A 25,939-nucleotide genomic window follows, 5' to 3' on the forward strand; every position below is an offset into this window, starting at 1 on the left:
AGGGTTTATTATGGGAATGCAAGGATGGTTCATTATTAGGAAAGCAATGATAATAATTCACGATATTAATAGATCTAAGGAGAAAAATCATATGATCATCTCCCTAAATACTGAAAAAACCTTGGCAAAATATAACACCCATTCCTGATGAAAAACAGTAAATAAAATAGGAACTGATGGATACTTCCTTAACTTTTAAAAATATATATAGACCTCAGTCCAAAAGCCAAGATCTTACTTAGTGAGAAAAACTGTACATATGCCCACCATACATTACCATTTAACATTGTGTTGGAGGCATAAATCAACGTAACAAACAAGAGAAAACTATTAGAGGAATAAAATTAGCAAAGGAGAGGAGTGATGCTATCTCTATTTGTAGAAGATAAATCCTTTTGAAAATCCAAGAGTACCAATTTAAAAACTAATGAATACAGTAATAGAATTTAATAATAGGATATAAGATATGTATAAGATATATATGTAAGATATATATAATATCCTTCTTATATATTAACAATTATCAATTAGAAGAAATAATGGAAGAGCTCCTTTATAATAGCAACAAAAAGTATTTTTAATGCCTAAAAATAAATTTAACAAGAAATAAAGCCTCTACAAGAAAAACCTTTAAAATTGCTGAAAAGTAGATGTGTTCAAATGGAAAGACATTCCATGTTCTTGGGAAGGAGTCAACATCATAAAGATGCCAAATATTCCCCAGGTTAATGTATAAATTTAACATGGTCCCAATTTAAAAAAATTTTATGGAGTTAGGCAAGTTGATTCTAAAGTTCATATGGGAGAATAGTCTGGAAGAATAACCAGGAAACTACTAGAAAGGAAAGGCATTGTTTGGGAAAGAGAGAGAGCCCACATTACCAAATACTGAAACATGCTCCAAAGCTTCTGTAACTAAAATAGTAAGGAACTGGTACATGAAAAGACAGATAAATGGGACATAACAGCAGGTCCAGAAGTAGACCCAAGTACTGAAAATCTGGTTTACGATAATGGTTATTTCAAATCAATGGGGGAAAGATGAATGTTTTAATAAAGGGTTTGGGGACAACTGGATAGACATTTAGAAAAAGATAAAATTGATCTATACCTCTCATTATACACCAAAATAATCTCCCAATGGATCAGAGATCTAACTATTAGAAAGGAAACCTTACAAATATTCAAAGAAAACATAGGTGAGTTTCTTTAAAACCTGGAAAAGGTGGACAGACAACCTTTCTAACCATAATTCAAAATCTAATTTTCTTACATGGGTTCTAGAGCATCCCAAAGGCAATGGGAAGCAGGATGATGAGTACAAACTGATTCACTATTCTGATTAATATTTCAAAAGCAATTTAGGAATAGAGATGTATTGCCAGTCCTTTTGCACCTACACAAATATACTTTTAAGATATTTCTGATTGGTGCATTTGAGTCTGAAAGATCAACGGGAGCCCTTTCTAAACAGTGCTTCTTTGTCACAATAAGACCACACAGGAGATTTTTTTAAAAAAAGGAAAGATTTTTATGATCAGCCTGTGACTCAAGATACGGGTAAAAAGGAAATTAGTTTTGCATTCCTGAAAAGAGACTGGGAACCCTCACAGACACCAGCGTGCACGTGGTCTCTGCACCAGTCTCTGCGGGGACGAAACAGAGTGGAGTCTGGCAGCCCTGCTGATGCGGCGCAGAAGGTCTACTAAAGAACATGTCCTCTCAGACAGTCCCCACGGGTCCCTCGGGCAGGGCTTTTCAGAAAGGGCTGACAACAGCCTCAGCCAAGTGAATATAAATATAAGGAAGTTCCTTTGCCCCCTCTAATACATTCCAGCCAAGCAAATTACTCAGCTCAGGGTCCTGACCACCTCACATATTTTGCCCCCATCCTGAAAGTGAAGTTACTAGGAAAAATAACCACAACCTTCTCCCTCAAGCAAGGGTCTCCACTCAGGCAGTTATACTAATAGTGTAATACCCTCAATGGCTTTGGAGGGGGAGAAGCATCCTTGGATTTCTCTGTTCCTTGCATCTTTACTCACACTTCCTTTTGTGACCTGAACCACATCAATCACCTGGAATTCCAGGGTAAAGAAAAGAAATCGGGTTCATCTTCATTTTGCTACATGAGATTTTATGAATGTATGTATGTATGTGTGTATATATTAGTACAGTGCCTAGCACATACTAAGGATGATAATTGTTAGCCACTTATAATCATCATTGTTATTACCATCACCATTATTATTAGCTGATGAATGGTTCAGTTTGATCTGTGATATAATGCCAAAGAGCAACTGATGTTGCCTATTTTATTGACTTAATCCTAAATGCCGACAAATTACCAGGCTCAGCCATTTAAAAATCACATTTCTAATGCAATAATACAATCTGCAATGAGTGTGAAAGAAATTACTACAGGCCAGGGACTTTTACAAAGTGAATTAAATCACTATAAAAACTGACCATGGGACTTCTCTGGTGGCACAGTGGTTAAGAATCCGCCTGCCAATGCAGGGGACATGGGTTCAAGCCCTGGTTTGGGAAGATCCCACATGCCCAGAACAACTAAGCCCGTGCGCCACAACTACTGAGCCCACGTGCCACAACTACTAAGCCCATGCACCTAGAGCCCATGCTCCTCAACAAGAGAAGCCACTACAATGAGAAACGCAGGCACTGCTATGAAGAGTAGTAGCCCCCACTCGCCACAACTAGAGAAAGCCCAAGCGCAGCAACGAAGACCCAAAGCAGCCAAAAATAAAAAATATATATACAATAAAAATTTTTTTAATTAAAAAAAAACTGACCCTGTTGGTTCACAATTAAAAGTCTGGTAGAATGAAATGCAATTATGCCATAGCTTACTAAGCCTTAAAGAAGATATTACTGCTCATATGTCTCTACTGGGAATGTTTTTATAATGCCTAAAATGTTTGAGAAATGTTTTAATGATAAATGCTACTGGACTTTTTCATTACCAATATTATCTATTAGCTGATCCCTTATCTAAAATATTTCCGAAATGGAAAAGATTCAAATGAAGCTTTCTGAAAACAGCCATGTGTTCTTAAAAAGATTTCTGATAGAATTTTCTCATAATTAATAAGTACTTAAAATTCAGTATCTATTTATAAAGAGTCTTACATTGGCTTCTAGGGGATCTTTTAAATGGAGTTATTTTTTCATACCCCTGTTTTGGAACTGAAAAAAAAAATATATATATATATACACACGTATATATATATATATTCTCAAGTCTAGACTTACTTGGGCCCTGGCTATTTAGAGTCTACGTTTGGTGTTCTTAAACCCCCTGACACATTCCTTTCTTTCATCTCTGTGATTCCTGGCCACTCTTCTCAGTATGTCTGGCTAATCTTCCTGATATTTCTGGGGCATAAATGGACCCAGAATATGTGACCAAGGAAAAATTCAGCTAGGAATGTAGTTCTGTACTGTTTTTTATATAAAAGATTTTCTTTTATTGATATGGAAATGAATAGATGTCTGATAAACTTTTGCCAACCTGGAACATTTCTACTTACCCCAGGGAGTTCTTTGGGGCTGATGTTTCATAGGGCTTACACTGTCAATTCAAAGGTTCTGTAACAGATCTCGAAATGATCTAGGATAGCCCCCAAATGGGAGATTCGTTCCTTGGCCCGCATTTCTGGCTTTGTGCCTTGACTGTGTATAAAACAGGAAAGATGCTCTGGCCAATGGATATGAAATGGTTTTATATTTACACAGTGGGACACTACAATGGGTAAGAGGACTGATTTCACTTAAAATCCCAACACTTTACAAAACCACATTCTTTCCTTTTATCTGACCACTTCCACTTACTAGCCCTAGAAAAGAAATGATATAAACCCAATAAGTACTTTTTTTACTGACTGAAGTAATAAGTCAATCCAAATGGTTTACAGTCTGTCACCAGGCAAAAATCTTGACTCACTCAGGTGAGTTGCTATTTGAAAGGTTGGATCCAGGGCATCATTAAGAGTCATGTGAGCTCACAATTGTCCCTTCTATATTCCTCAGTCTGTTTCATTCCTAAATCTGCCTTTATTCTCTATCTCTTCCAAATCCATTATCATCTTCCTCTATGAGCTCCCCCCAAATCTGTATCTCCTCCCATTTCCTGCCTCAGTTAACATTACCCCACCCACCCAGTTACCTAAGCTAGAAACCTCCAAGCCATGTAACCTTCTGCCATGAAGTCTCATTCTCCAGTGGACACGACTAGTACTGAGAGTGCTCGGAACTGGGTGGTCACGCCTCAGGCCACTAGAGCCACTGTCTAACTCCTGGGACCAGCCCGACTCCCCTGCATGGGCCCGCCAGCACGTTACCTCCCCTCCTTAGCCAACTGTTTCAGAGACAAAACTGGGGGAATTCAACAGCGCTGGCTACCTACCAGTGGGCATGATGTGAGAATTCATATGGCAAAATGATATTTGGGAAATGTACTGATGAAATCAGAAACTGAAAGTGGATAATATTTTGCAAGAAAAGCCCTAAATTCTGTAAAACATAAATCCCATAGAATCTTCTCTAGTTAATAATCATAGACCTTCATATCTTGGACTTCCCTGGTGGTCCAGTGGTTAAGACTCCACGCTTCCACTGCAGGGGGTGCAGGTTCGATCCCTGGTCAGGGAAATTCCGCGGTGTGGCAAAAAAAAAAAAAAAAAAAAAAAGATAAACCTTCACCTCTTTCTCTAAAGAATGGAAACACTTTTCAAGCCTCATCTAAAGTAATTTTTTTGACATTCTAATCATTTAAAAGATCCTCTAGAGTCTGAATCATTTTTTCCTTAGTGTATTAATGGGAAAGTTAAAATACAGAGGAAAACTGATTTACTCACTGTCACAAAATAAATCGGTGGTAGAGAAAGAACTAAAACCAAATCCCCCCTAAAATTATAAGGTTCTTGGATGTACTATTCTGCCTTTGACTTTTAAATACCTATCGAGGAGACTTTTAATACCACCTCACAGAATGTAATACTCTATGTAAGAAAAGAGTCCCCAAATACAGCTAAGCATCTTAACTGAATTACAAAGATGATTTTTGCTAATTACCTCCCCAAAACATGCCTTTATCTTCTAGACCCTTACTCTTCAGGGCAAACTACATGTTGGAGTCACAATGACCTCTCTTGTTCTAATGAAACTTAACTCCTTCTGTGCCTGAGGGCTACGGAGGTCCACAGTTTGCTTATAAATCTGGCTCAGGGAAGAAGAAAGGCCTTGTGTTGGAGTTACATGGGCCTCCATCCATGGTGCTTGAGAGAACACAACATTTGTTTGGTTAAAATGCTGCAAACTTTGAAAAAAAAATGCTGCAAACTTTAAAGGTGTAATGGAAATATTACCTGAGGGTGTCAATACTTAAAAAAGGAAAAAACCCTAAAATTATTATTCCCAGAGACAGGCAGAGGATTGGTAGTTAAAATTCTGGCCCCATACCTCATTACTAACAACAAGGTCATCCGAACAGCCCTGGTTTCTGGCTAAGTCTTATGCTCTCCCCTACACCACGGGTCATGTTACACTGTGCTACATCACATCTTAAACTCCAGGCAAATTCATGTGTGCACTTAAAGTGACCCCATGTGACTGTCCCCAAGGCTGACAGCTCTTCTCTAGATGTGCCTGGGTCACTTTAAATTGGTGTAGAGCACCGAGGTTCCCCAGATCCAACGTTTCCTCTGGAGCCATCGCTCTGATAATAGAATCAGTTTCCCAGCATCACTTTTATTTCATCACATAAATAAAACTGCCAAATATATCAGGCTGCCTCCTATTGCACTGTGAATGAATTTTCCAGGCTGCTTCAACAAAGCCAAAAATCTGCTTTGTCACATGACTCCACAAAACATGATGGATGCATTTAAGTCTCAACATTTGTTTCTTCTTCCTATAGATTTCCTTTCCTCCCTCCACTTTTATGAAAAGAATATATTTTAATTTACCTTTGCACACACGGAGCATTCAACAACGCAAAGAAGCTACTGTAAGAACAGGTCCGCAAGAATGTTCTAGAATAAATTGGTAGGCTGCAACTTACTAGGATTGCCAAAAATATATCTTTAAGAACCAAAGTTCTTGGGCTTCTCTGGTGGCGCAGTGGTTGAGAGTCTGCCTGCCAATGCAGGAGACACGGGTTCGTGCCCTGGTCTGGGAGGATCCCACATGCTGCGGAGCAACTAGGCCCGTGAGCCACCACTACTGAGCCTGCGCTCCGCAACGAGAGAGGCCGCGATAGTGAGAGGCCCGCACACCGCGATGAGGAGTGGCCCCTGCTCGCCGCAACTAGAGAAAGCCCTCGCACAGAAACGAAGACCCAACACAGCCAAAAATAAATAAAATTAATTAATTAATTTTTAAAAGAGACTTAAAAAAAAAAAAGAACCAAAGTTCTTCAAAATTTATCAGCTGGTCTAGTCTGGTTATACAGACAGCATCCCACACTCTTCCTCTGTAACACTCACCGCAAATGGAAACAAATTATGAATTGTGCATTTTGTGGTTAATGTCTGTATCCTCCATTAGAATATAAGCTCCATGTGGACAAGGACTGTGCGTACCTGTTATTTTATTGCTGTGCCTAACACAGTTCCTTGAGTGTAGTAGATAATCAAATAATATTGATAAACAATCACAAGAGTAAATAAATCTGTGAGTGAAGAGAGTGTTAAGTCAGAAGATATGGCATGCAAGAGTGAAATAAACTTTTAGAGTCCCTGAGATTTATTTTTAGGGCTGTCCTGAAAGATTTATTATGAAACTACGAAAATGGCATACTGACAACAATCTACAAGTTAATTATTCTTGAGATAAATTCGGGATTCATAAAACCAATTCTCTTGGTGGCAATTTTCCACATTTAAAATTTTACAACTCCTGTGGGTATCTGTTTAATTTAACCCTTGCGTATGAAAAGATCAATGTGTGTATATTTGGATAAGCAGAAACGGCAAGCAGATGCAGCTATTCCTAAACTCCACTACTCAAAATCACATTTCACTTCAAAAGTCACAGAAGTATATAAATCAGAAAGTGCCACTGAACAGTGTCAGAATTCTCTACAGCAATTCACGCTGTTTTCTTGATATTTCTCTCTAAGCACTGATAAAACCTCTTTGAAGTGAAAGAGTAAATATTATCATTTGATAGTACTTAGGCCGAACAGTGCAAATACAATTGCACTGTGTTACACTCTGGGGACACACACAACGCTGGCAGGGTTGCCACGGAGGAAACAACGTGCTCAGCACTGGTGCAGGCAGGAGGGAGCCCCGCTCAAAGAACTACTCACCCCTTAATCTTCCTCTGATAGACACACAGAGGTTAGGGGGAAATGCTGACTTTCCAATATGTGTTTCTGTTTTGGTAGCCCTGGGAAGGAAGGACCACAAATAGGCAATGGGAAATGCCAACTCCCTAATTATCAGCCCGCTTTTACTACTCCCTCCGACATTTTTGTAAATGATCACGTATGGGGGTGGGGAGAAAAATCTAAGGAGTCGCCCCGGCAGGGGGGCGCGGAAAGGAAAGAATCTCAGTAGCTGGTGTCAGCGTGTCCCCGGCCTGCGACGCAGCAAAGGCCTGTGGACGCGCGGGAAGAGGGTCTCGGGCGAAGGCAGCACCGCGCGGGACCAACGGGATGGATGGGCGAGTGCTGGGGGCACAGAAAGGGCACTCTGAGGAGTGGAGGGCAGCAGGAAGAATAACCTGGGCAGCCCCGGTGGGCGGCGAGGCCTGGAACCGCGTACGCACCATCCAAGCATTGCGCCCGGGGAAGGTCTGGCGGGGGAGACGCGCAGGTCGCCCCCGAGGCCGGGAGCTGACCCGGCTCGGCCAGCGCCTTCTCCGGAACCGAGCAGCGCGCAGCGCTGCAGGTCCCCCGACCCACGGCCGCGGCGAGGCGCGCAGCTGTTGCCCGCCCAGCCCTGTCCCCGGCGGCGCTCACCTTGCCGGGAAAGGGCCCCGGGAGAAGCAGCTTCAGAGCCTGCCTCTTCAGCTCCACCAGGCGGGCGTTGCAATTCTCGCACCAGACGCCGCGGTCCGATCCGGGGGAGGAGCCGCCGCCACTGCCCGAGCCCGGGGAGCCCGTGCCGAAACCTGGCGAGCCGCCCAGGGAGCCAGGAGAGCTGGTGCCAATGCCCGGGGAGGCGGGGCCCGGGGAGCCCGTGAAGGAGCTCGGGGACGAGGTGCCCGAGCCGGGGGACGGCGTCCCGGACGAGCCGAGCGCCGAGCCCGCGCCCTCGGGAGTGGGGCGGCTCCCGGCGCGCGACTCTTCGTATGCTTTCCGGTACCAGCTTTCCGGGGAGAAGGGCGCCGCGGGCTTGGTGGGCGAGCAGACTTCATTCACCTGCGGGGGAGACACACGGTGTCAGGGGCCGCAGGGCGGCTGGCTCCCGCGCCCCTGCCCAGGGCCGCCCTCCCGCCTGCCCGGGGACCTGCGCGCCACCGAGGACTCGGCCGAGCGCCCACGGGCGCACGTTAGGGACCGTTCTGAGCCCTGCGGCCAAATCTGCCTCCATATGTCTGGTTAATTGTGTTTAAGTGAATCCCCGTCGCCCGGGTGACCCCTACACCGGTTCCCGGGAGGCGGCTGACTCCTCCGGTTTGGAGGAGAGGGGCTCACTCGCTCAGGGAATTTCGATGGTTTCTGCAGAGGAACCCACGGATTCAGCTCCCCGCGCTTTTGAACCCGGCACCCATCCCAGCAGGAGCTCACTTTTAAGATCCTGGACGACGGGGGGCGGGGGGGGCCTATGACTTTTGGATTTTTATTCATTCAGGGCAAGGCCCTCCGGATCCTGAAGGTAAATGAAAGGTTCTCCCGGCTCCAGGAAAACGGTCCCTTAAGAACAGCAGAGAAATCGTGGGAGACCCTCCCATTCGGCTTAACTCTGCTTGGAAGTGCAGGAACGCTGCAAAAGTTAGGGATGCAGGGAAGAGAAGGAACGAGAGGGCTGCAAAAATTCCGAGGGCAAGGCGAGTGCGTTGGCGTCGTTGCTGGCGGACCCGCCTCCGCGCGCGCACGCCGGGCTGGCCCAGCCGAGGAGCCTCAGCAGCGGGAGGAGAGCTCGGGGCCCCCCTGCCCTGGCTGCACGTTACCCGGAAAGGGGAACCCTGGCCAGGAAGAGTCCGGTAACGCGTCTCCGCATTATACCCATCACAACTTACCCCGTATTTCTTGCCCCTCGTGGAGACTGCAAGCCTCTCTTTATTCCCAGCTACCGAATTCATGGTGGCTTTTCCAGAGGAGAGTGTCTAAACGTTCCACCAACGCTACATCCAAAAGGTCTTCCAACCCAGAAGGGTGTCCAGTTGTAGGGGGCTGTCTCTTGGCCCTCAAGCCAAGGTTTCTTAACTGAAGGGGGCGGGGGGATAAAAGCAGATGGACCCCAGAAGTAACAGCACTAATTTGCAGAAGGGTTGTAATGCCTGGTTTATTCTTCTCTTCAAATAATGCGTTTCCTCCTCTTCTGCCTTCTCCAACCACACGTTCTCTTCTCACGGTCACATCCAGATAATTGGCATTCTCCTCAGCCTAGTGAGTCCGTTTTCCTCCACGAGGGAAAAGACGAGTACAATCGGGGCACACGGCAGCTACAGACAAGGTGGGCGAGCCCCCCCGCCTCGCCTCCGCCGGCGAGCCGGCTCTGGGAACTTGTCTCCTTCGCGGAGCTTGGTAACTGAGTTCAAAGAAATTCTCCCAAAATATAAAGATCCAGATCGGGGAGGAGCCTCGGCGTGTTGGGGAGCCAATATCCGCCGGCCCGCTTTGCCTGACAGTTGCGCGAGGGCAGAGAGGGGCGGCGGCGTGGCCCGGCCGGAGGGGCGCCCCGGCCGGCGTCTGCGGTCAGGGCGCGCGTGTGCGCCGGGGCGCAGCGCGGAGCCTCGCGAACAGCGGCCCCTCCGGGGAGCCCGCCGCCTGGCTGCAGCCGCTGTGCCTGCCGGGATCCATTTTATGTTGCGGCGCTCCTGCCTGACATTGCGAGGCCGAGAGCCGGGGGAGGGGGTCGTAAATCTCGCCTGTTGCGGGGAAGTTGCTGGTGAGTGGCCCAGATCCAGGGCTCTAATGAAACAGCACTGCGCGAGCCTGGAGCTGGGGGCAGCGCCGAGCGAGCGCGACCGGACAGAAATGCGCCCGAGCCTCCCCGCCCCCAAGTTCTTTCTCTTCCTGGCAAGGCTTGCAGTTCTGCCTTTGAAACGCCGTGTAAGAGGGATTGAGTCACAAACAAGTCCACAAATATGCCGGGTCCTCCCCCCGGCCTTTGTTCTCCTAGACCTGCCCTGCAAACCTTTTCTGAAATTGCCCTACCAAGCCCGGCCGGCCTGGGGGCCACCCTCCCAAGCGCAGCGGGAGAACAGGTCCTTCGCCCCCGCCCGCCCGCGACCCAGTGTGCGCTGTGCCTAGCCGCCCAGGGCTGGGACGCGCGAGCCCGGGGAGCAAAGGGCCGCCGCCGGGCAGGGAAACTGAGGGACTCGCCGCGCGGGCCTGGAAGGGGGTGTGTGCAAGCTGGCCTTGGCCTCGCCTTGGCCGGGGGTCCCCTCGGCACCCCCCTTCCTGCTCTTCCAGCGCGCAGGGCCCGCCGTGTCCCGGGAGTACCCAGTCATAGCCCTCTCCAGTCCCCCTCCGGCCCCCGGCGCAGCGCCTGGAGCGCAGGAAGCCGGCATTTGCCGGGCTCCACACGTAGCTGCTCCAGGGTGTCATTTTTCATCTCCCGGGAGGACATTTCTTCTGGTGAGCCCACAGGTCTGTCTGTTTTGTTGTGACCTTTAATTAACACCCCGCGACACGCCTCTTGAAAGGACCAGCCCCGTGCGGGGATCACGTGAGGTGTAATGGCATCTCCGCGCCCGGGAGGGACCGGGCCTGGGGGCATGCGAGGGCGCAAAGGACGCCTGGGGCTTTTCGGCCCCTAGCTTCCCTCTGAGGAAGACAATATCCTGGGGTGCTGGAGCCCTGTGGCAACGCCGCCCCACACCTGCTTTCCTCAGGGAAAATTCCTTCCGCGCATCCCTCGCACTGCCCTCCACCCACCCCTTCCCGCCGCAGCCCTTGCGTGGGAATGTTTCACAGGCACTAAAGCGAGGTAAGAAGGTCAAAATGTAGATGTCGAAAACAGTGTGGAAGTTTCCATTACGTTCCTACTTCCCATTTAAAAGTGATCATATCAAGAGAAGACCTTAGGGGGCAGGTACACCTCCGGGCAACACCACCCAGCTTCCATCCACATCTGTATTCCGCTGAGATGCTGCGAAAATAGCATAGCCATTAGCTACGCACTGCTCATCTGCCGAAAAGCAGCGTGTGGCCAGGTGAAATCCAGGAGCCAGTGAGCCGAGGGTGGGGAAGGAGTGGTGTGGAGGAAGAGTATTGGGGAGGTGGGAGATTCACCTTGGAGACAGAGGAGACCCGAGGTGGTCTGATTTGCATCCCAAAGTAGCTGGGGCGCCAAAGCGTGTTTGGTGAGCTCGGAGCGCCCTCTGTCGATCAAAGTTTACAACCAGAAGCCCCGCAAGAGAGTTTGATTTGATGCTTTAAAAAATGGATGTGAAATTTACATACCGTGAAACGCACAATTTTTAAGTGTACAATTCTCTGAATTTTGATAACTGTACACTCCCAGGTAAGCCACCACCTCAATCAAGTTATATATTTCCATCACTCCAAAAAGTTCTTACCTTCCTCTTCCCAGGTGATCCCCACCCCTGGTACACAATCACAGCTCTGATTTCTATCACCATAAATTAGTTTTACCTGATCTTGAACTTTTTATCGGTAAAGTCCATGCAGCGTGTATTCTTTCGTGTTTGGCTTTTGTTGCTTAACGTGAGGTTTTTGAGCTTCATGTTGTTGCTAATATCGATCTGTTTTCTGTGTGTACTCTTTTTTTCATTCCTGTCTCTTCTGCCTTCTTTTTGTTAATTGATTTTTTTTTTTAGTATTCCGCTTTCATCCCTCTATTGGCCTTTTAGCTGTAAGGCTTATAATATGCATCTTTAACTTGGGCTACTTAGAGTTAACTTTGTGCCACGTCACCTAAAATGTAAGAAACTTGCAACAGTATAATTCCATTTTACCTCCCTCCTTTGTGCTACTATTTGATGTATTTTATATCTACATACATTGTAAAACCCATAATACAATCTTCTCAATTTTACTTTAAACAATTTGTTGTCTTTTAGTGAAACTAGAACATTTTAAATATGTGGTTTTTTATATTTACCCAATTTTATCATTTGGGGAACTCCATTTTTTTCCTATAGAGCCAACTTTCCAGCTGGGTCATTTCCCTTCAGACTGAAGAACTTCCTTTAGCATTTCTTATACTGAGGGTCTCTGGGCAACAAATTCTCTCAGCTTCTGCTTATCTGAAATGTGTTTGTTTCACTTTTGAGCTTGAAGAATAGTTTAACTGGATGCAGAGTTTTTGGTTGACAGTTATTTTTCTTTCCACCCTTTAAAGATGTTCATTGCCTTCAGATTAGAAGCCTTCCTTGCTTCTGATTAGAGGTCAGCATTAATTCTTATGGGAATTCCCCTATCTGTAATGTGTCCTTTTTCTCTGGATGCTTTGAAGATTTTCTCTTTAACATTGGTTTTCAGCAGTTTGGCTATGATGCTCCTGGATGTGGGTCTCTCTGTATTAATCCTGCTTAGGGTTTGCTGAATTTCTAGGACCTATAACTTGACCTGTAAGTTTTTCACCAAGTTTGGGGAAATTTCAGCCATTATTTATGGAATTTTTTCTGTCCCATTCTCTCTTTTCTCTCCTTCTGGGACTCCAATTACATGTATATTATGACACTATTTGAATTGTCCCACCAGTTACTGAGGCTCTGTTAATTATTTCAATCTTTACCCCTTTATTCTTCAGAGTGGATACTTTCTATTGACCCTTTATTAAGTTCACTGACCCTTACTTCTGCTATCTCCAATCTCTGTCAAGCCTATCCAATGAATCCTTCATTTCAGATACTGTACTTTTCAATATATACATACATAGTTTCCCTTTCTCTGCTTCTTTTTCCTTTAAATCTGTGAACATAGTTATAATGACAGCTTTAAATTTCTTGCCTGCTAATTCCAACATCTGGCTCATTTGGGGGTCCCTTTCCATTAAGTGATTTTTCTCTTGACTCTGAATCACATCTTTCTGTTTCTTTTCATATCCACTAAATTTTAACTGTATGCTGAATATTGTGGATATTACATCATAGAGATGTTAGATTCTATTATCTTCCTTTGAATAGTACTGATTTTGTTCTAGTAGACAGTTAAGTTAGTGGTGGGTCACCTTAAACTTGTAGAGGCTTGGCTTTATACTTTGTTAGAGAAGTTAGTTCTGTTTAGTTTTAGCCCTTAGTCCTGGGACTTGTTCTTTACCCCTAAAGTATGGCCCTTCTAGGGTTTTTGTGGAAAGTCTAAAGTGCTTACCAGGCCCCTCTAACTAGGGACTTAAACTCCAAGCCCTGCTCCCCTGCGGTGATAGCAGCTGAAATCTCTGCTCAACTCTTTCAGCTTCTAGATGCTCTTTCCCCTGGACTTCTTGTAGCTCTTCCATGTAGGCAAAATTCAAAAATATCAGCCAAGGATTTGAGGGAAATGAAATGTGGATTTTAGAGCTGCCTCACTTTGACTCTCTCCTTTCTGGGACTTTTCTCCTTCCTTTCCAGCTACAGCCCTAAACTCCACCATGTAATGCCTCTAACCAATAAGACTGGCTTTCACCTTGAGTTATAGCCACTGTGCCCAGCAGACTGGAAAAACCCATGTAACCCTTCTTTCAAGGATTGAATCCTTGAATCCCCTCCAGTCTCTGCCTGCTTTTGGCCACTCTCCAGTGCCTTTAACTATGTTTTTGTTGTTGTTGTTATCCAGTTTGTAATTGTTTTCTTGTGGAAATTCAATTGTATATAAAGCACTCCCTAATTTTAGCTTAATGGTGGCTTTTCAAGTTGATCTTAGGTTTTTAGAATTCTTGTAGTTTTTATTTTGTGAGTTAGCAGCCTAAAGAGTTAGTCTTTAAAGAAACCAGCTATAATTTTATTTTCTATCTAACTGAAGTTTTTTAACGGTGCAACCCAAGCCCTCACTGATAGATAGATAGAAATCTCTAGATCTATGGAGGCATGCGTCAGTTCAGTTCCAGACCACCGCAATAAAGCAAATATTGCAATAAAGTGAGTCACACGAATGTTTTGGTTTCTTAGTACATATAAAAGTTACCTTTACACTATACTGTAGTCTATTAAGTGTGCAGTAGCATGTTTAAAAAATGTACATACCTTAATTTATAAAAATACTGCTAAAAATGTATCATCTGACAATGCAGGGCTACAAGCCTTCAACATGTAAAAAACAAAAAACAAACAAACAAAAAACATTATATGTGAAGCACAGTAAAATTAGGTGTGCTTGTATATTTGAGGGTGTTAATGGAATTACTTCAAGATTTAGGTTAAAAAAACCACTCATTTTATGAATGAAAAAATTACATACTGGCTTCCAAAAACCCAGAGCTTCTATTAAAACAAATTTATTTACTCCATTGATACCCCTGGGTGAAAAACAGTATCATCTCCCTGCTATATTCATAAGTACAAAGTGCAAAAAAAAAAAGTTAAGGTCCATTACCTGGCTAAGAATGAAATTCTTATTCCATATTCCTTGTTGCTTACTTATTAAACAGATGTAACTTCTTTGGCAGTGTTTCATGGGACTTTTATATTTTCAGAAAATGCAATTTAGCTTTCTCATTATTTATACCTCAGGGATGAGTAGCTAATAAATTTTATAGCTAAAATATATTATGTTACCATGTTTTTGAAAGCCTAAAAGTATAAATCAGAAATAAAAAACCAAAATCAGGCTGGCAACTTCTAATTGCTAAGCAGAGGGCAGACTATGATAGATTTCACTCCTCTTTAATATTTTTCTTTTGAATAATTTCCAAGTTGGTTCAGGCACCAGCATGCCAACGGAGCCAGTGGAGTGCATGTGCCAGAGGCGCCTGCATTTCTCCTTGAAAGAGAATCAAAGCAACTTACACCGTCCATGTGGTACCTTGATGAATATGCAAACAATATTTGCATATGATCTACTGGTATTCTGGGGAACCATATGACCATGTGTGGGCTGCCAAAAAGTCATCAGCAAGCTGATAACTTTAATTTGTGTACTTGGCCACTGCAAGAGAAGGGTTGTTATCCTGCAAGCTAAGGAAGGCTTTCCACTCTTAGATGATCATTTCAATCATTAATCATTCTATGCTCATGAATTCCTTTCATGCTAAATTCCAAGTTTGATTCCTGTCCAAAGTTCAGACAGTTCAGAAAATAAAGGTATACAAAGAGAAAGGGTGTGAACCAAATTTGTGTGGCTAGAGGGTTTTTTTTGTTTGGTTTGTTGGTGGCGGGGAGAAAAGACATTATTAAAAACAGAGAGGAAGATCAGACAATGAGTGCTCACCCACTGACACTGGACACCAGATGCGATGTCTATGGACTGTGCTGCCACTTACCACAAGAAGTAGCCGGCTTTGGAAAGGGATCACAGCATCCTATGCATCACTGTTTATAACAGTGAAGGAAGAGAAACAACTTACGTGTGTATCAGTAGGGGATAGGTTTAATAACTTACAGTAGTCAGACCGTGGAATACCATGCAGCCATTAAAAATGTTTTCATAAAAGAATAATTTTTTGGAAAAAATGGAAAGATGTTGATGATATCATAGTGTTAAGTATTTTAAAAAGTTATGTACAGTAAAATGATAATTCAGTGAAACCAAAAGAAAATTATATATGCAACAGAAAAAAAGAGAGTAGAATCTAACATCAAAATATTGAGTATAACAGCTCTTTCTGGGAGTTTCCAATTCTATGTTTTCTGAGAGAAGTTTAACATCATTATTATTATTATAAGAAAAGTTACTAAAATATAAAAAGGAAATTAAAACAAGTGTCAATTATTTTATTTATTTATTTATTTTTTGCGGTACGTGGGCCTCTCACTATTGTGGTCCCCCCCATTGCGGAGCACAGGCTCTGGACATGCAGACCTAGTGGCCATGGCTCACGGGCCCAGCCGCTTCATGGCATGTGCGGTCCTCCCGGACCGGAGCACAAACCCGCGTCCCTTGCATTGGCAGGCGGACTCCCAACCACTGCACCACCAGGGAAGCCCAAGTTTCAATTTTTAGGAAAGGGATCACAAGGAGCTAGAGGGTAAAGGAGGTGGGTGCCCCATGAACATCCATAGCCATAAGTGTTCACACACACACACACACACGTACACACACGTACACACACACATACACATACACACACACACATACACGTACCTGCACCCCTAGTCAAAGGATACAAAAACAAACAACAAAAACAAAAAACCCCACCATAGCTGGAGAGAGAGATGGGTAGAGAATACTGGTGATTAAAAATAAATATTTTGGGACTTCCCTGGTGGCGCAGTGGTTAAGAATCTGCCTGCCACTGCAGGGGACACAGGTTCAAGCCCTGGTCTGGGAAGATCCCACATGCCATGGAGCAACTAAGCCCGTGCACCACAACTACTGAGCCTGTGCTCTAGAGCCCACGAGCCACAACTACTGAGCTCATGTGCCACAACTACTGAAGCCTGTGCACCCAGAGCCCGTGCTCCACAACAAGACAAGCCACCGCAATGAGAAGCTCGTGCACCACAACAAAGAGTAGCCCCCGCTCGCCGCAACTAGATAAAAGCCCGCATGCAGCAACGAAGACCCAATGCAGGCAAAAATAAATTAATTTATTAATTAAAAAAAATTTTACAACAAAATAAGACTTCAGAGCGCTTTACCAAAAAAAAAAATAAGAAAAAAATAATCATACATCATTTATCTTTTACAACTTACTAAATTTGGAGTTAGGAATATAAAAGGGGGACCCCAGAGCCCTTTAGAGGTGAGGTGACTTGCCCAAGACAGAGATCCAGCAGGGAAGAAATACAGGCCCTTCTTTGGTCCCCAACCAGGAGCCACACACAGTCGCAGGATCAGAGGTGCAGCACATGTTGGTGACAGGTGAGACTTTAAAAGGCTGTGAAGGAACTTCCCTGGTGGTGCAGTGGTTAAGAATCCACCTGCCAATGCAAGGGACACAGGTTTGATCCCTTGTCCAGGAAGATCTCACATGCCGTGGAGCAACTAAGCCCGTGCGCCACAACTACTGAGCCTGCGCTCTAAAGCCCATGAGCCACAACTACTGAGCCCGTGTGCCACAACTACTGAAGCCCATGCGCCTAGAGCCCATGCTCTGCAACAAGAGAAGCCACCGCAATGAGAGGCTCGCACACCGCAACAAAGAGTAGCCCTCGCTCGCCGTAACTAGAGAAAGCCCATGTGCAGCAACAAAGACCCAATGCAGCCAAAAATAAATGAATAAATAAATAAATAAAAGGCTGTGAAGTCCAGGACATAAAGTAAAACAGAACCACTGCCTATCTATTTGATGACTGTTCCGATGAACTTGTAACAGAGCTGGAGCAGAATATCATTATGTGTTGGATGCTGGGAAACATTTTTATTTAAAAGTTCTGAAACAGCACTCAGTTTAGAGGCAGGCCAGGTAAGCAGGTCAGCAGGACAAAGGAAACAAGGAGTCAGGGTAGTCAGAGAAAGGTGGGAGAGTCCCCCAGGAGGAGTCAGTGAGGGGACCCTTGGGAATGTGACTTGACTGGGCCTTGCAGGGTGGGTCAGAGACTAGGGAGGGTGGGAAAGACATCAGAGACAAGACAAACACCCTGAAGGAAAAGGCAAGGAGGTCATAAGTGAGAACTCAGAGTGCCTGTGGGAGTATGGAGAGATGGAACCACATTGTGTAATAGTTTGAATGTCAAGTTTAGGAGTTTGAACTTCAGACAGTGGAGAACACTGAGGGGTTTCGAGTAAGTGAGGAACAGTGCCTAGGCCACACATAATATCAATCTGGTAGCACTTTGTAAAAAATAGTACATGGAAGCAGGCATACCAGTTAGGAGGTAAAAGGTGATGGGAGGTGTTAGAATTCCATGATTAGGAAACAAACAACCTAAAGATAAAAGATGTGGACAGTGTTTCATCAAAGCTATATAAATGGCTACTAAACCACATGAAACAATGCTTAACATCCTTAGTCATTATGGAAATGAAAATTAAAAACCACAATGAGATACCACTTCATACTCACTGGAATGAGTATAATCACAAAGGCAGACAATAACAACTCTTGCTGAGGATATGGAGGAATGGGAACCCTCATACAGTTGCTGGTGGGATGTAAAATGATGTGGCCACTTTGGAAAAGAGTTTGGCAGTTTCTCAAAAGTTAAGTATAGGGCTTCCCTGGTGGCACAGTGGTTGAGAGTCCGCCTGCCGATGCAGGGGACATGGGTTCGTGCCCCGGTCCGGGAAGATCCCACATGCCATGGAGCGGCTGGGCCCGTGAGCCATGGCCGCTGAACCTGTGCATCCGGGGCTTGTGTTCCGCAACGGGAGAGGCCACAACAGTGAGAGGCCCGCGTACCGCAAAAAAAAAAAAAAAAAAGTTAAGTATAAAATTACCGTATTACCCATCAATTCCACTCCTAAGTATCTACCCAAGAGAAATAAAAACATACACCCACACAAAGACTTGCATACAGAAGTTCACAGAGGAATTATTCATAAAAGCCAAAATGTAGAGACAACCTAAATGTCCATCAATTGGTGAAGGGATAGACAAAATGTAGTATATCCATACAATGGAATATTATTTAGCAATAAAAGGGAAGGAAGTGTTGATACATGCTACAACATGGATGGACCTCAGAAGCATTAGGCTAAGTGAAAGAAACCAGACATGAGAAATCATATACCTTATGATTCCATTTATGTGAAATTTTCAGAAAAGGCAAATCTATAGAGACAGAAAGCAGATTAGTGGTTGCCTGGGGCTGGGGTTAGGAACAGGGATTAACTGTGGGCATGAGGGATCTTATTGGAGTGATGAAAATGTTCTGAAACTGATTTATGGTGATGGCTGCACTATTCAGTAAATTTATCAAAAAAAAGTTCACTTGTGTAAGGTGAATTTTATTATATGTAAAATATATCTCACTAAAGCTGTTTTTAAAAAGTGATGGGAGGGACTTCCTTGGTGGTCCAGTGGTTAAGAATCCGCCTTCCAATGCAGGGAACGTGGGTTTGATCCCCAGTTGGGGAACTAAGATCCCACATGCCACGGGGCTACCGTGTGCTCTGGAGCCCACAACTAAGACCTGATGCAGCCAAATAAATAAATAAATAAATATTAAGCATTAACTGTTAAACAAAAAGTGATGGGAGAGGTAAAATGGGATGGAAATGAGGGATTCGTTTCAGGGCTATCAGCACTCAGTCAGCTAAGCTTAGAGACCAAACGAATGGAAGGAGGACACTTGAGGAGTCAAGGGTGATTTTCAGGCATGTGAGCTGAAATAGCATTTTCGACAACAAGGAAAATGGGAGGAATATGATGTGTTTGATTTAGAAAAGATACAGCCACAATAATCCAATTGCATTTTCCCTCTGAAGCACAATTCCCAGAGAGAGGGTTGACCTGTGTGCCCACTTCAGGAATTCCGGCAGCTCCAGCTGGAATCCCATAGGGTCTCTCTTCACATTGACCAGCACTGAGAAGAACATCAAGAGACCCTGGCTGACTGCTGGTGGGAATAGAAGAGCCATGAAAAAAAAAACTGAGAATAGGTGCTTAAGAAGAACAGTTGTGATATTAGGATCTCTGTAAGGAACTGCCAGATGAGGGTCACCGTGGCTGGGAGGAGGGGGTGAGCGAGCATCAGCAGGGGCAGCAGTGGCTGGAAGCAGGCGCTGGGAACGAGCTCCACAGTCAACCACAGGAGGTGATGGGCAGAGAGGCACACGCAGCCCAGGGGAGGGCTTCACAGCCCATGGTGGAGGACAGGTAGCCATATGAGGATCCTGCTTGAGGGAGAGAGGCACTTGCAGGAGATGTGGGATTCCACAAGTTCCTCCAATGAGAGCTTAGAATCAAGACCAGTTTTTCTAACCAGTGCTGTTGTTGCCCACACCCTAGATGGTCATCTCCCAGCTATGTGTTGCCTGAGCCCCGGGCACCAGCCTGAGGAGCCTCTGGTCCTCTGAACTGCTGAAGCCTCCACTTTCACTGCAACCATGCCCTCTGTTGCCCCCCACCCGCCTTGATCTCACCAGCTCTACGAGATCTGCCATCACACATCTGCATCACCAAAGACACCCTCTCTGTTCTACACCTGCTAGAAAGTCAATAGTTCTGATCTACTTGCATTTGCCCCCATTCACCTCATGAGTTGGAAATGCAGTGTGATGGATGGATGGATGGATGGAGACATGACCTTGAAAAAAAACAGTGATCAGGTGAGAGTAACTGGTTAACAGATGCTCCTTAGTGGGGAAGCAGGGGCAGCCCACACTGTTTCTTATAAAAAGGTTGTGATTGAGATCAAGCTGTGATCCTTCCTACTACTTTTCTAATATAAAAAAACCACAGGATTTAAATATAAAGCCTCTTTTAAAAGCAAAACACAGATAAGTGTCAGAGAATTCAGGAATTATGGTTTCCACAGCAACGTTCACGTGGCCATCCAACTACTATTAAATAAATAAAATTAAGCATTTCTGTTGCCCTTGACATTCAGCCATATGCTAAGCAATCCCTTTATTGGTTTCTAATTCCTTGCAGCCACCTGTGCAAGAGGCAGCCTTCTCAGTCCCACATTAAGGATGAGGAAACCAAGTCCCAGGAGAATAATAATAATGTGCTCAGAGAAACCGTGGCCGTCTGACTAACTGGCTAATCTGACTGTCCACGGAACAGCAGGCAGCAGGGTGAAATGTCAGTCCCAGGACTGCCTGGAGTACACGAGGAATACCAGTCATCAGTTAATGCCTCCTGCACGCTGGGTCCTGCTAGTGTGCTTTTTCAGGCCCCTGTCAATGAGGACAGAGCCACAGGCAACTAAAGAAGCAATAAGAAAAACCAGGGGCCTCAATGTTCCTAGTGGAGGGGATACGAAGAAATACTGTGTAGCCTCGGTTCAATGGGTCTCTCATATGACCAACTTCACTACCTGTCCAGAACTCTGAATGTATACTAAAGAAAGAAAATTATTCCTCCAGTGGTTCAGAAGAATGAGAGGCAATAAACACCTAGGTCTTACAGAACAGAAGCCAAGCCTAGCACACAAGATTGCCTTTGGAGAGTTCCCCTTGTTTGACAGATGAAGAGACCCCACAAGAGGTGACAGGTATTTACCTTGATAAAGCTTTTACTGAAGCAAATCCTAGCCAATCTTGTCTCTCAGACGCACCCTGGCGCATGGATTGAAAGTACAACCCAGGTTTCTGAGCTGCAAAATGTGATGTGTGGCCCACAGTCCCAAGGCAGGGAGGCCTGAGGGCTTAGTTGTCATCTTAATGAGTGATTTTAAGGACGAGTAAATGAGGACTAGTGAAATACAGGGCTGTGCTAAATTGAGAGGTGTTGCCAACAGTCCTGAAAAAAGTGAAATAACGTGTGAAAATGCAGTCTCAAAAGTGTGAGAAAATAAAAAGCACAAAGGCAAGCCAAAAACAGCAAACTTCCTACATCAAGGAGATAGATTTTGAATCCAGATTCTGAATGCTAGACAATTAGAAAGAAGTTTTCCCTAAAAGACAAGCAAGAGATAATAGGCTCAGAATTAATATAAACTTTTGCTATATTAAAGCAGACCCACCTCCTGCAGGAAGCTTTTCCCAATTAGTCCAACTTACATTCTCTACAGCCTCTCTGGGACTGCAGTCTTATCCTCCCAATATCCCTAATTACTAAGCATTAAGCAGATAGCTGTATAACAATATAACTATGCATGAGCTGTCCATGTATCTGTTTTCAGTTGCCATCTTTTCTCTATTAAATGGATTACTCCTAAACAGTTCTAAAGCCACAGTGCAGTGCTAAGGTGCAACATGATTGTTAACTACAGAGCTCCAACTCAAGATGTGAGGCATCCATTTAATATTTCAAAATTGTGTGCACAACGCCTGTTAGATTATGAGCTTCTTAAGACCAGTGGACACATCCTTAATCTTTATGTCCCTAACACTCAGCACAGTGCTGGGTGTGGCTCTTAATACATGTGTATGGTGGAAATGAATGTGTACCACTATTTGAGTGCTGCGCTTTTCATGTGAAAAAGGTCACTTGAATTTTTTTTTTTTTCTTGCAGTACACGGACCTCTCACTGTTGTGGCCTCTCCCGTTGTGGAGCACAGGCTCCAGACACGCAGGCTCAGCGGCCGTGGCTCACGGACCCAGCCGCTCCCTGGCATGTGGGATCTTCCCGGACCGGGGCACGAACCCGTGTCCCCTGCATCGGCAGGCAGACTCTCAACCACTGCACCACCAGGGAAGCCCCAACAGTCACTGTTTGATCAACCCACTGCCTGACAACCCCTGTCCTTGAATCTGCATTCCTGCTGAATCTTTGCTTGTAGCTGAAGCAATGTAGGGAAGCCTGGTCACTTGAAATTTACCTTGAACACTGCATTCTGTTCCGAACGTCTTACAGCCCAAAAGACAAATGTAGTGACCAATCACAAGTAATTATAAAAATAACTATAGTAAAACAAGACCGTTTTCAGTAAGTCCATTTCCGGGGTGAGAACAAAGACAGGAATATACCTCGTTCTAGAAGATTAAGATTTAGGGGTGATGGGTTTAGATTAGAGCTAAGAAAGTGCAGGCTTTCAAGGCCAAAATAATGACTGAAAAATCCAGCAGACTGTGTAATCATCTTCCTTAAGTACTGGAGGCAAGCCCTTCACTGTTGAATTTTCAGTGACGCCTGGATGATCCTCTAGTCCAATATTCAATTCTATGCCAGCACAGAACATTACTCTTTAGCAGCTGGGTTTTCAGAATAATTTATACCAAGTGATTAGTATCCCCCTCACCCCTTATTCTTCTATGAGGAACGCTGGCATAGGTATTTCACTTACACCAGTGAGATGCCCCAAAACACAAGAAGGCTAAATGATATGCCCAACATCACAAAAGAAGTTAAAGTAGCAAAGAAGGGATTAGCCTTCCAAATCACAAACCATCCTTCTCTACTTACCCCCTCTTTGCTACAGTGAGCAAGCGATGTTGCTGTTCCAGGATTCCCTGACCCAGAGGACATGCTTCCTGAGACCTGCTCCTAGCTCATGTTTCAAACTCCCAGGCATTACCTTCGAATAGTCTTTATTTTTATGTTACTGACAAATCTACCCAGACTTATAAAACTGTTCCCTCCTCGTGCACCTTCATACAGCTGAGAGCCTCAGAACTAGTGTTCACACTCCTTAGGGCGGGGCACGGGCTGGGCGGGGAGGAGTGATCGAATGGTTAAAAACTCAGGCTCCAGGGCTTCCCTGGTGGCGCAGTGGTGGAGAGTCTGCCTGTCGATGCAGGGGACTCGGGTTCGTGCCCCGGTCCGGGAAGAGCCCACATGCTGCAGAGCAGCTAGGCCCGTGAGCCATGGACACTGAGCCTGCGCGTCCGGAGCCTGTGCTCCTCAACGGGAGAGGCCACAACAGTAAGAGGCCCACGTACTGCAAAACAAACAAACAAACAAACAAACAAACAAAAACTCAGGCTCCAAAGAAAAGAAGGTGGACATATTCTGCCTTTGATGGAATTTCAGCTGCATTCTCTACCCTTGTATATTCTCCCTTAGCAGGGGCTGGAAACCTGGGGACTACATTTTCCACCATACCAACCAGGAGGATTTTAGGTTAGCTTGTGTGATATTTGGGAGAAGGAAGCAATCTCGTTGCTCCCCCGTCAGGAACAGGCAAACATGACCCACAAACATGAGCTTTGCCTTCACACATTTCCCCAGTAAAGGCCCGCCTCCGTGATGCAGGCAAATGTGACACTGGCAATTGTTCCTGCAGGTTCTGAAATTTCCTGATTTTCCATAAGCTAGTGGTGGGCCTGAGCGCTCATGATGATTTTCCCTCACCTTTATACCTCCACTCTTCCAGAGATTTTGCAAGCCCTCTATTCCTTATATTAAGTCTCTTATTGCTTGAAATACCTAGAGTGGTTTCTGTTTTCCTGATTGGTTCATTGCCTAAGGAGTGAGAAGTCTCAACATACTCATTCATTCAACAGTTATTTACTGAGTACCTAAGACAGTCAAGGCACTATTCCAGGTGTTAGGAAAACAGCAGCAAACCAAACCAAAAAAGACCTGCCCTCCTGGAACTTACATTTTTGTGGGGCAACATACTGGAAATAAATGAGTAAACAAACAAATATGGCAGGGGTTGATAAGTTCAGGGCAAGGAGGACCGACAGTGTGGGATGGGGTAAGGGACACTATTATAGGGCAGCCCTGGAAGGCTCCTTGCTAAGGTGAAATTTGAGCTGAGACCTGAAGGGAATGAGGGAACAGGCATGCAGCTATCTGGGGCAGAGTACTTCAGGCAGAGGAGATGGCAGGAACAAAGGCCCTGAGGTGCTTGGCCTGTTGAGGGAAGAGCAGAGTCAAGCCTCACTGTGGCTGCAAAATCAGAGCAAAGGGGCTTCCCTGGTGGCACAGTGGTTGAGAGTCCGCCTGCCGATGCAGGGGACGCGGGTTCGTGTCCCGGTCCGGGAAGATCCCACATGCCGTGGAGCAACTAGGCCTGTGAGCCACAACTACCGAGCCTGCGCATCTGGAGCTTGTGCTCCACAACAAGAGAGGCCACGACAGTGAGAGGCCTGCGCACCGCGATGGCCCCCGCTCGCCACAACTAGAGAAAACCCACGCACAGAAACGAAGACCCAACACAGCCAAAAATAAATAAATAAATATTTTAAAAAGGCAACTACCAGAAGTCAACAATTAAAAAAAAAAAAAAAAAAAAAAAAACAATTCCTAGATTTTTTGACCTGAGCTGGATGAAGGGAATACTTTGTGGAAAGCTGAGCTAATACATCAGCCCACAGCAGTGTCTCCCTTCCAGCATGTTCTCCCATCCCATTCGCCCCTGCCACTCCTACCCTCAGCACTTTGTGGGCCTCACTACAGCTGGCATGTCAACAAGGGACTGGTGAAACATTTAAATCTTTCCATCATCCAGATGAAAGAAACAAGGAGGATTTGGACACTCATCTTGCCTTCCCCCAATGTCAGTGAAACAGAAAACAACTCAAGAGTCTAAGAACACCATCAGAGAACAAACGAGCGTCTCAGTCACCGATCTACACACCAGAGTCGGCAATTCACCAGCTAAAATGCTACAAGATAAGATGCTGAGAGAATCTGGTACACATTATCTCAACCTAAATAAAGAGTGAACGTCAGCAAGGAAAGCTTTCCCACTGAATCCGGCCCTGGAGCCTGACAGTTCAGTCCCTGTTCACAGAGAAGTTCTCAGAGCCAGTTGCTTTCCTCTTTTCTCTTCCCATGACCATTCCCCTTGGTCAGCACTCATTTCCGCATAACTAGGGTGTTGGTGGTGGTGTCCCCACAGGATTCTGCCTCTGGTTTTGCCCCACCCCAGTAAGTCTTACAAGGAGATGCAGATGAATCATCCCCTGCTCAGAGGTTTAACGGTCCCCTTTTGCTAGGGCATCAGTCCTTGGGTAGGAGGGATGGCTCAGTGGACATATGACACCCTTTGGAGGGGCTATTTCCAACTACCTCCACTCCTGGAGACTCTCAAACCACCCTCCTGGGGCTGTGTGTTCCCTCCTAATCTGGGAAGGATGGATCTGCACAACAAACTCCTTTGCATGACCTTCAAGGCCCTCCCTGAGCCGGCCCCAACCTAACCTCTCCACACTTAATCTCAACTACCTTCTTCCACACACTCTAATGTCCAACCAAG

At 45.2% G+C, this 25,939-nt stretch overlaps 1 protein-coding gene across 1 annotated transcript in view; it reads right to left on the minus strand.

Moving 5' to 3' along the window:
- Positions 1 to 9,389, minus strand: part of KIF26B (kinesin family member 26B) — a 504,702-nt gene extending 495,313 nt beyond the window's left edge. Inside the window, exons 1-2 of the mRNA XM_082612029.1 lie at positions 9,211 to 9,389; positions 7,988 to 8,389 (exon numbers count right to left, since the gene is read on the minus strand). Coding sequence (XP_082468155.1) covers positions 7,988 to 8,389; positions 9,211 to 9,273 — 465 coding nt within the window. The 5' untranslated portion in view covers positions 9,274 to 9,389. The remainder of the gene's footprint in view (positions 1 to 7,987; positions 8,390 to 9,210) is intronic.
- Positions 9,390 to 25,939: the final 16,550 nt, after the last annotated feature.

This window comes from Mesoplodon mirus, assembly GCF_964341445.2.
Source record: "Mesoplodon mirus genome assembly, chromosome: 3".
NCBI classification, from domain to species: Eukaryota; Metazoa; Chordata; class Mammalia; order Artiodactyla; family Ziphiidae; genus Mesoplodon; species Mesoplodon mirus.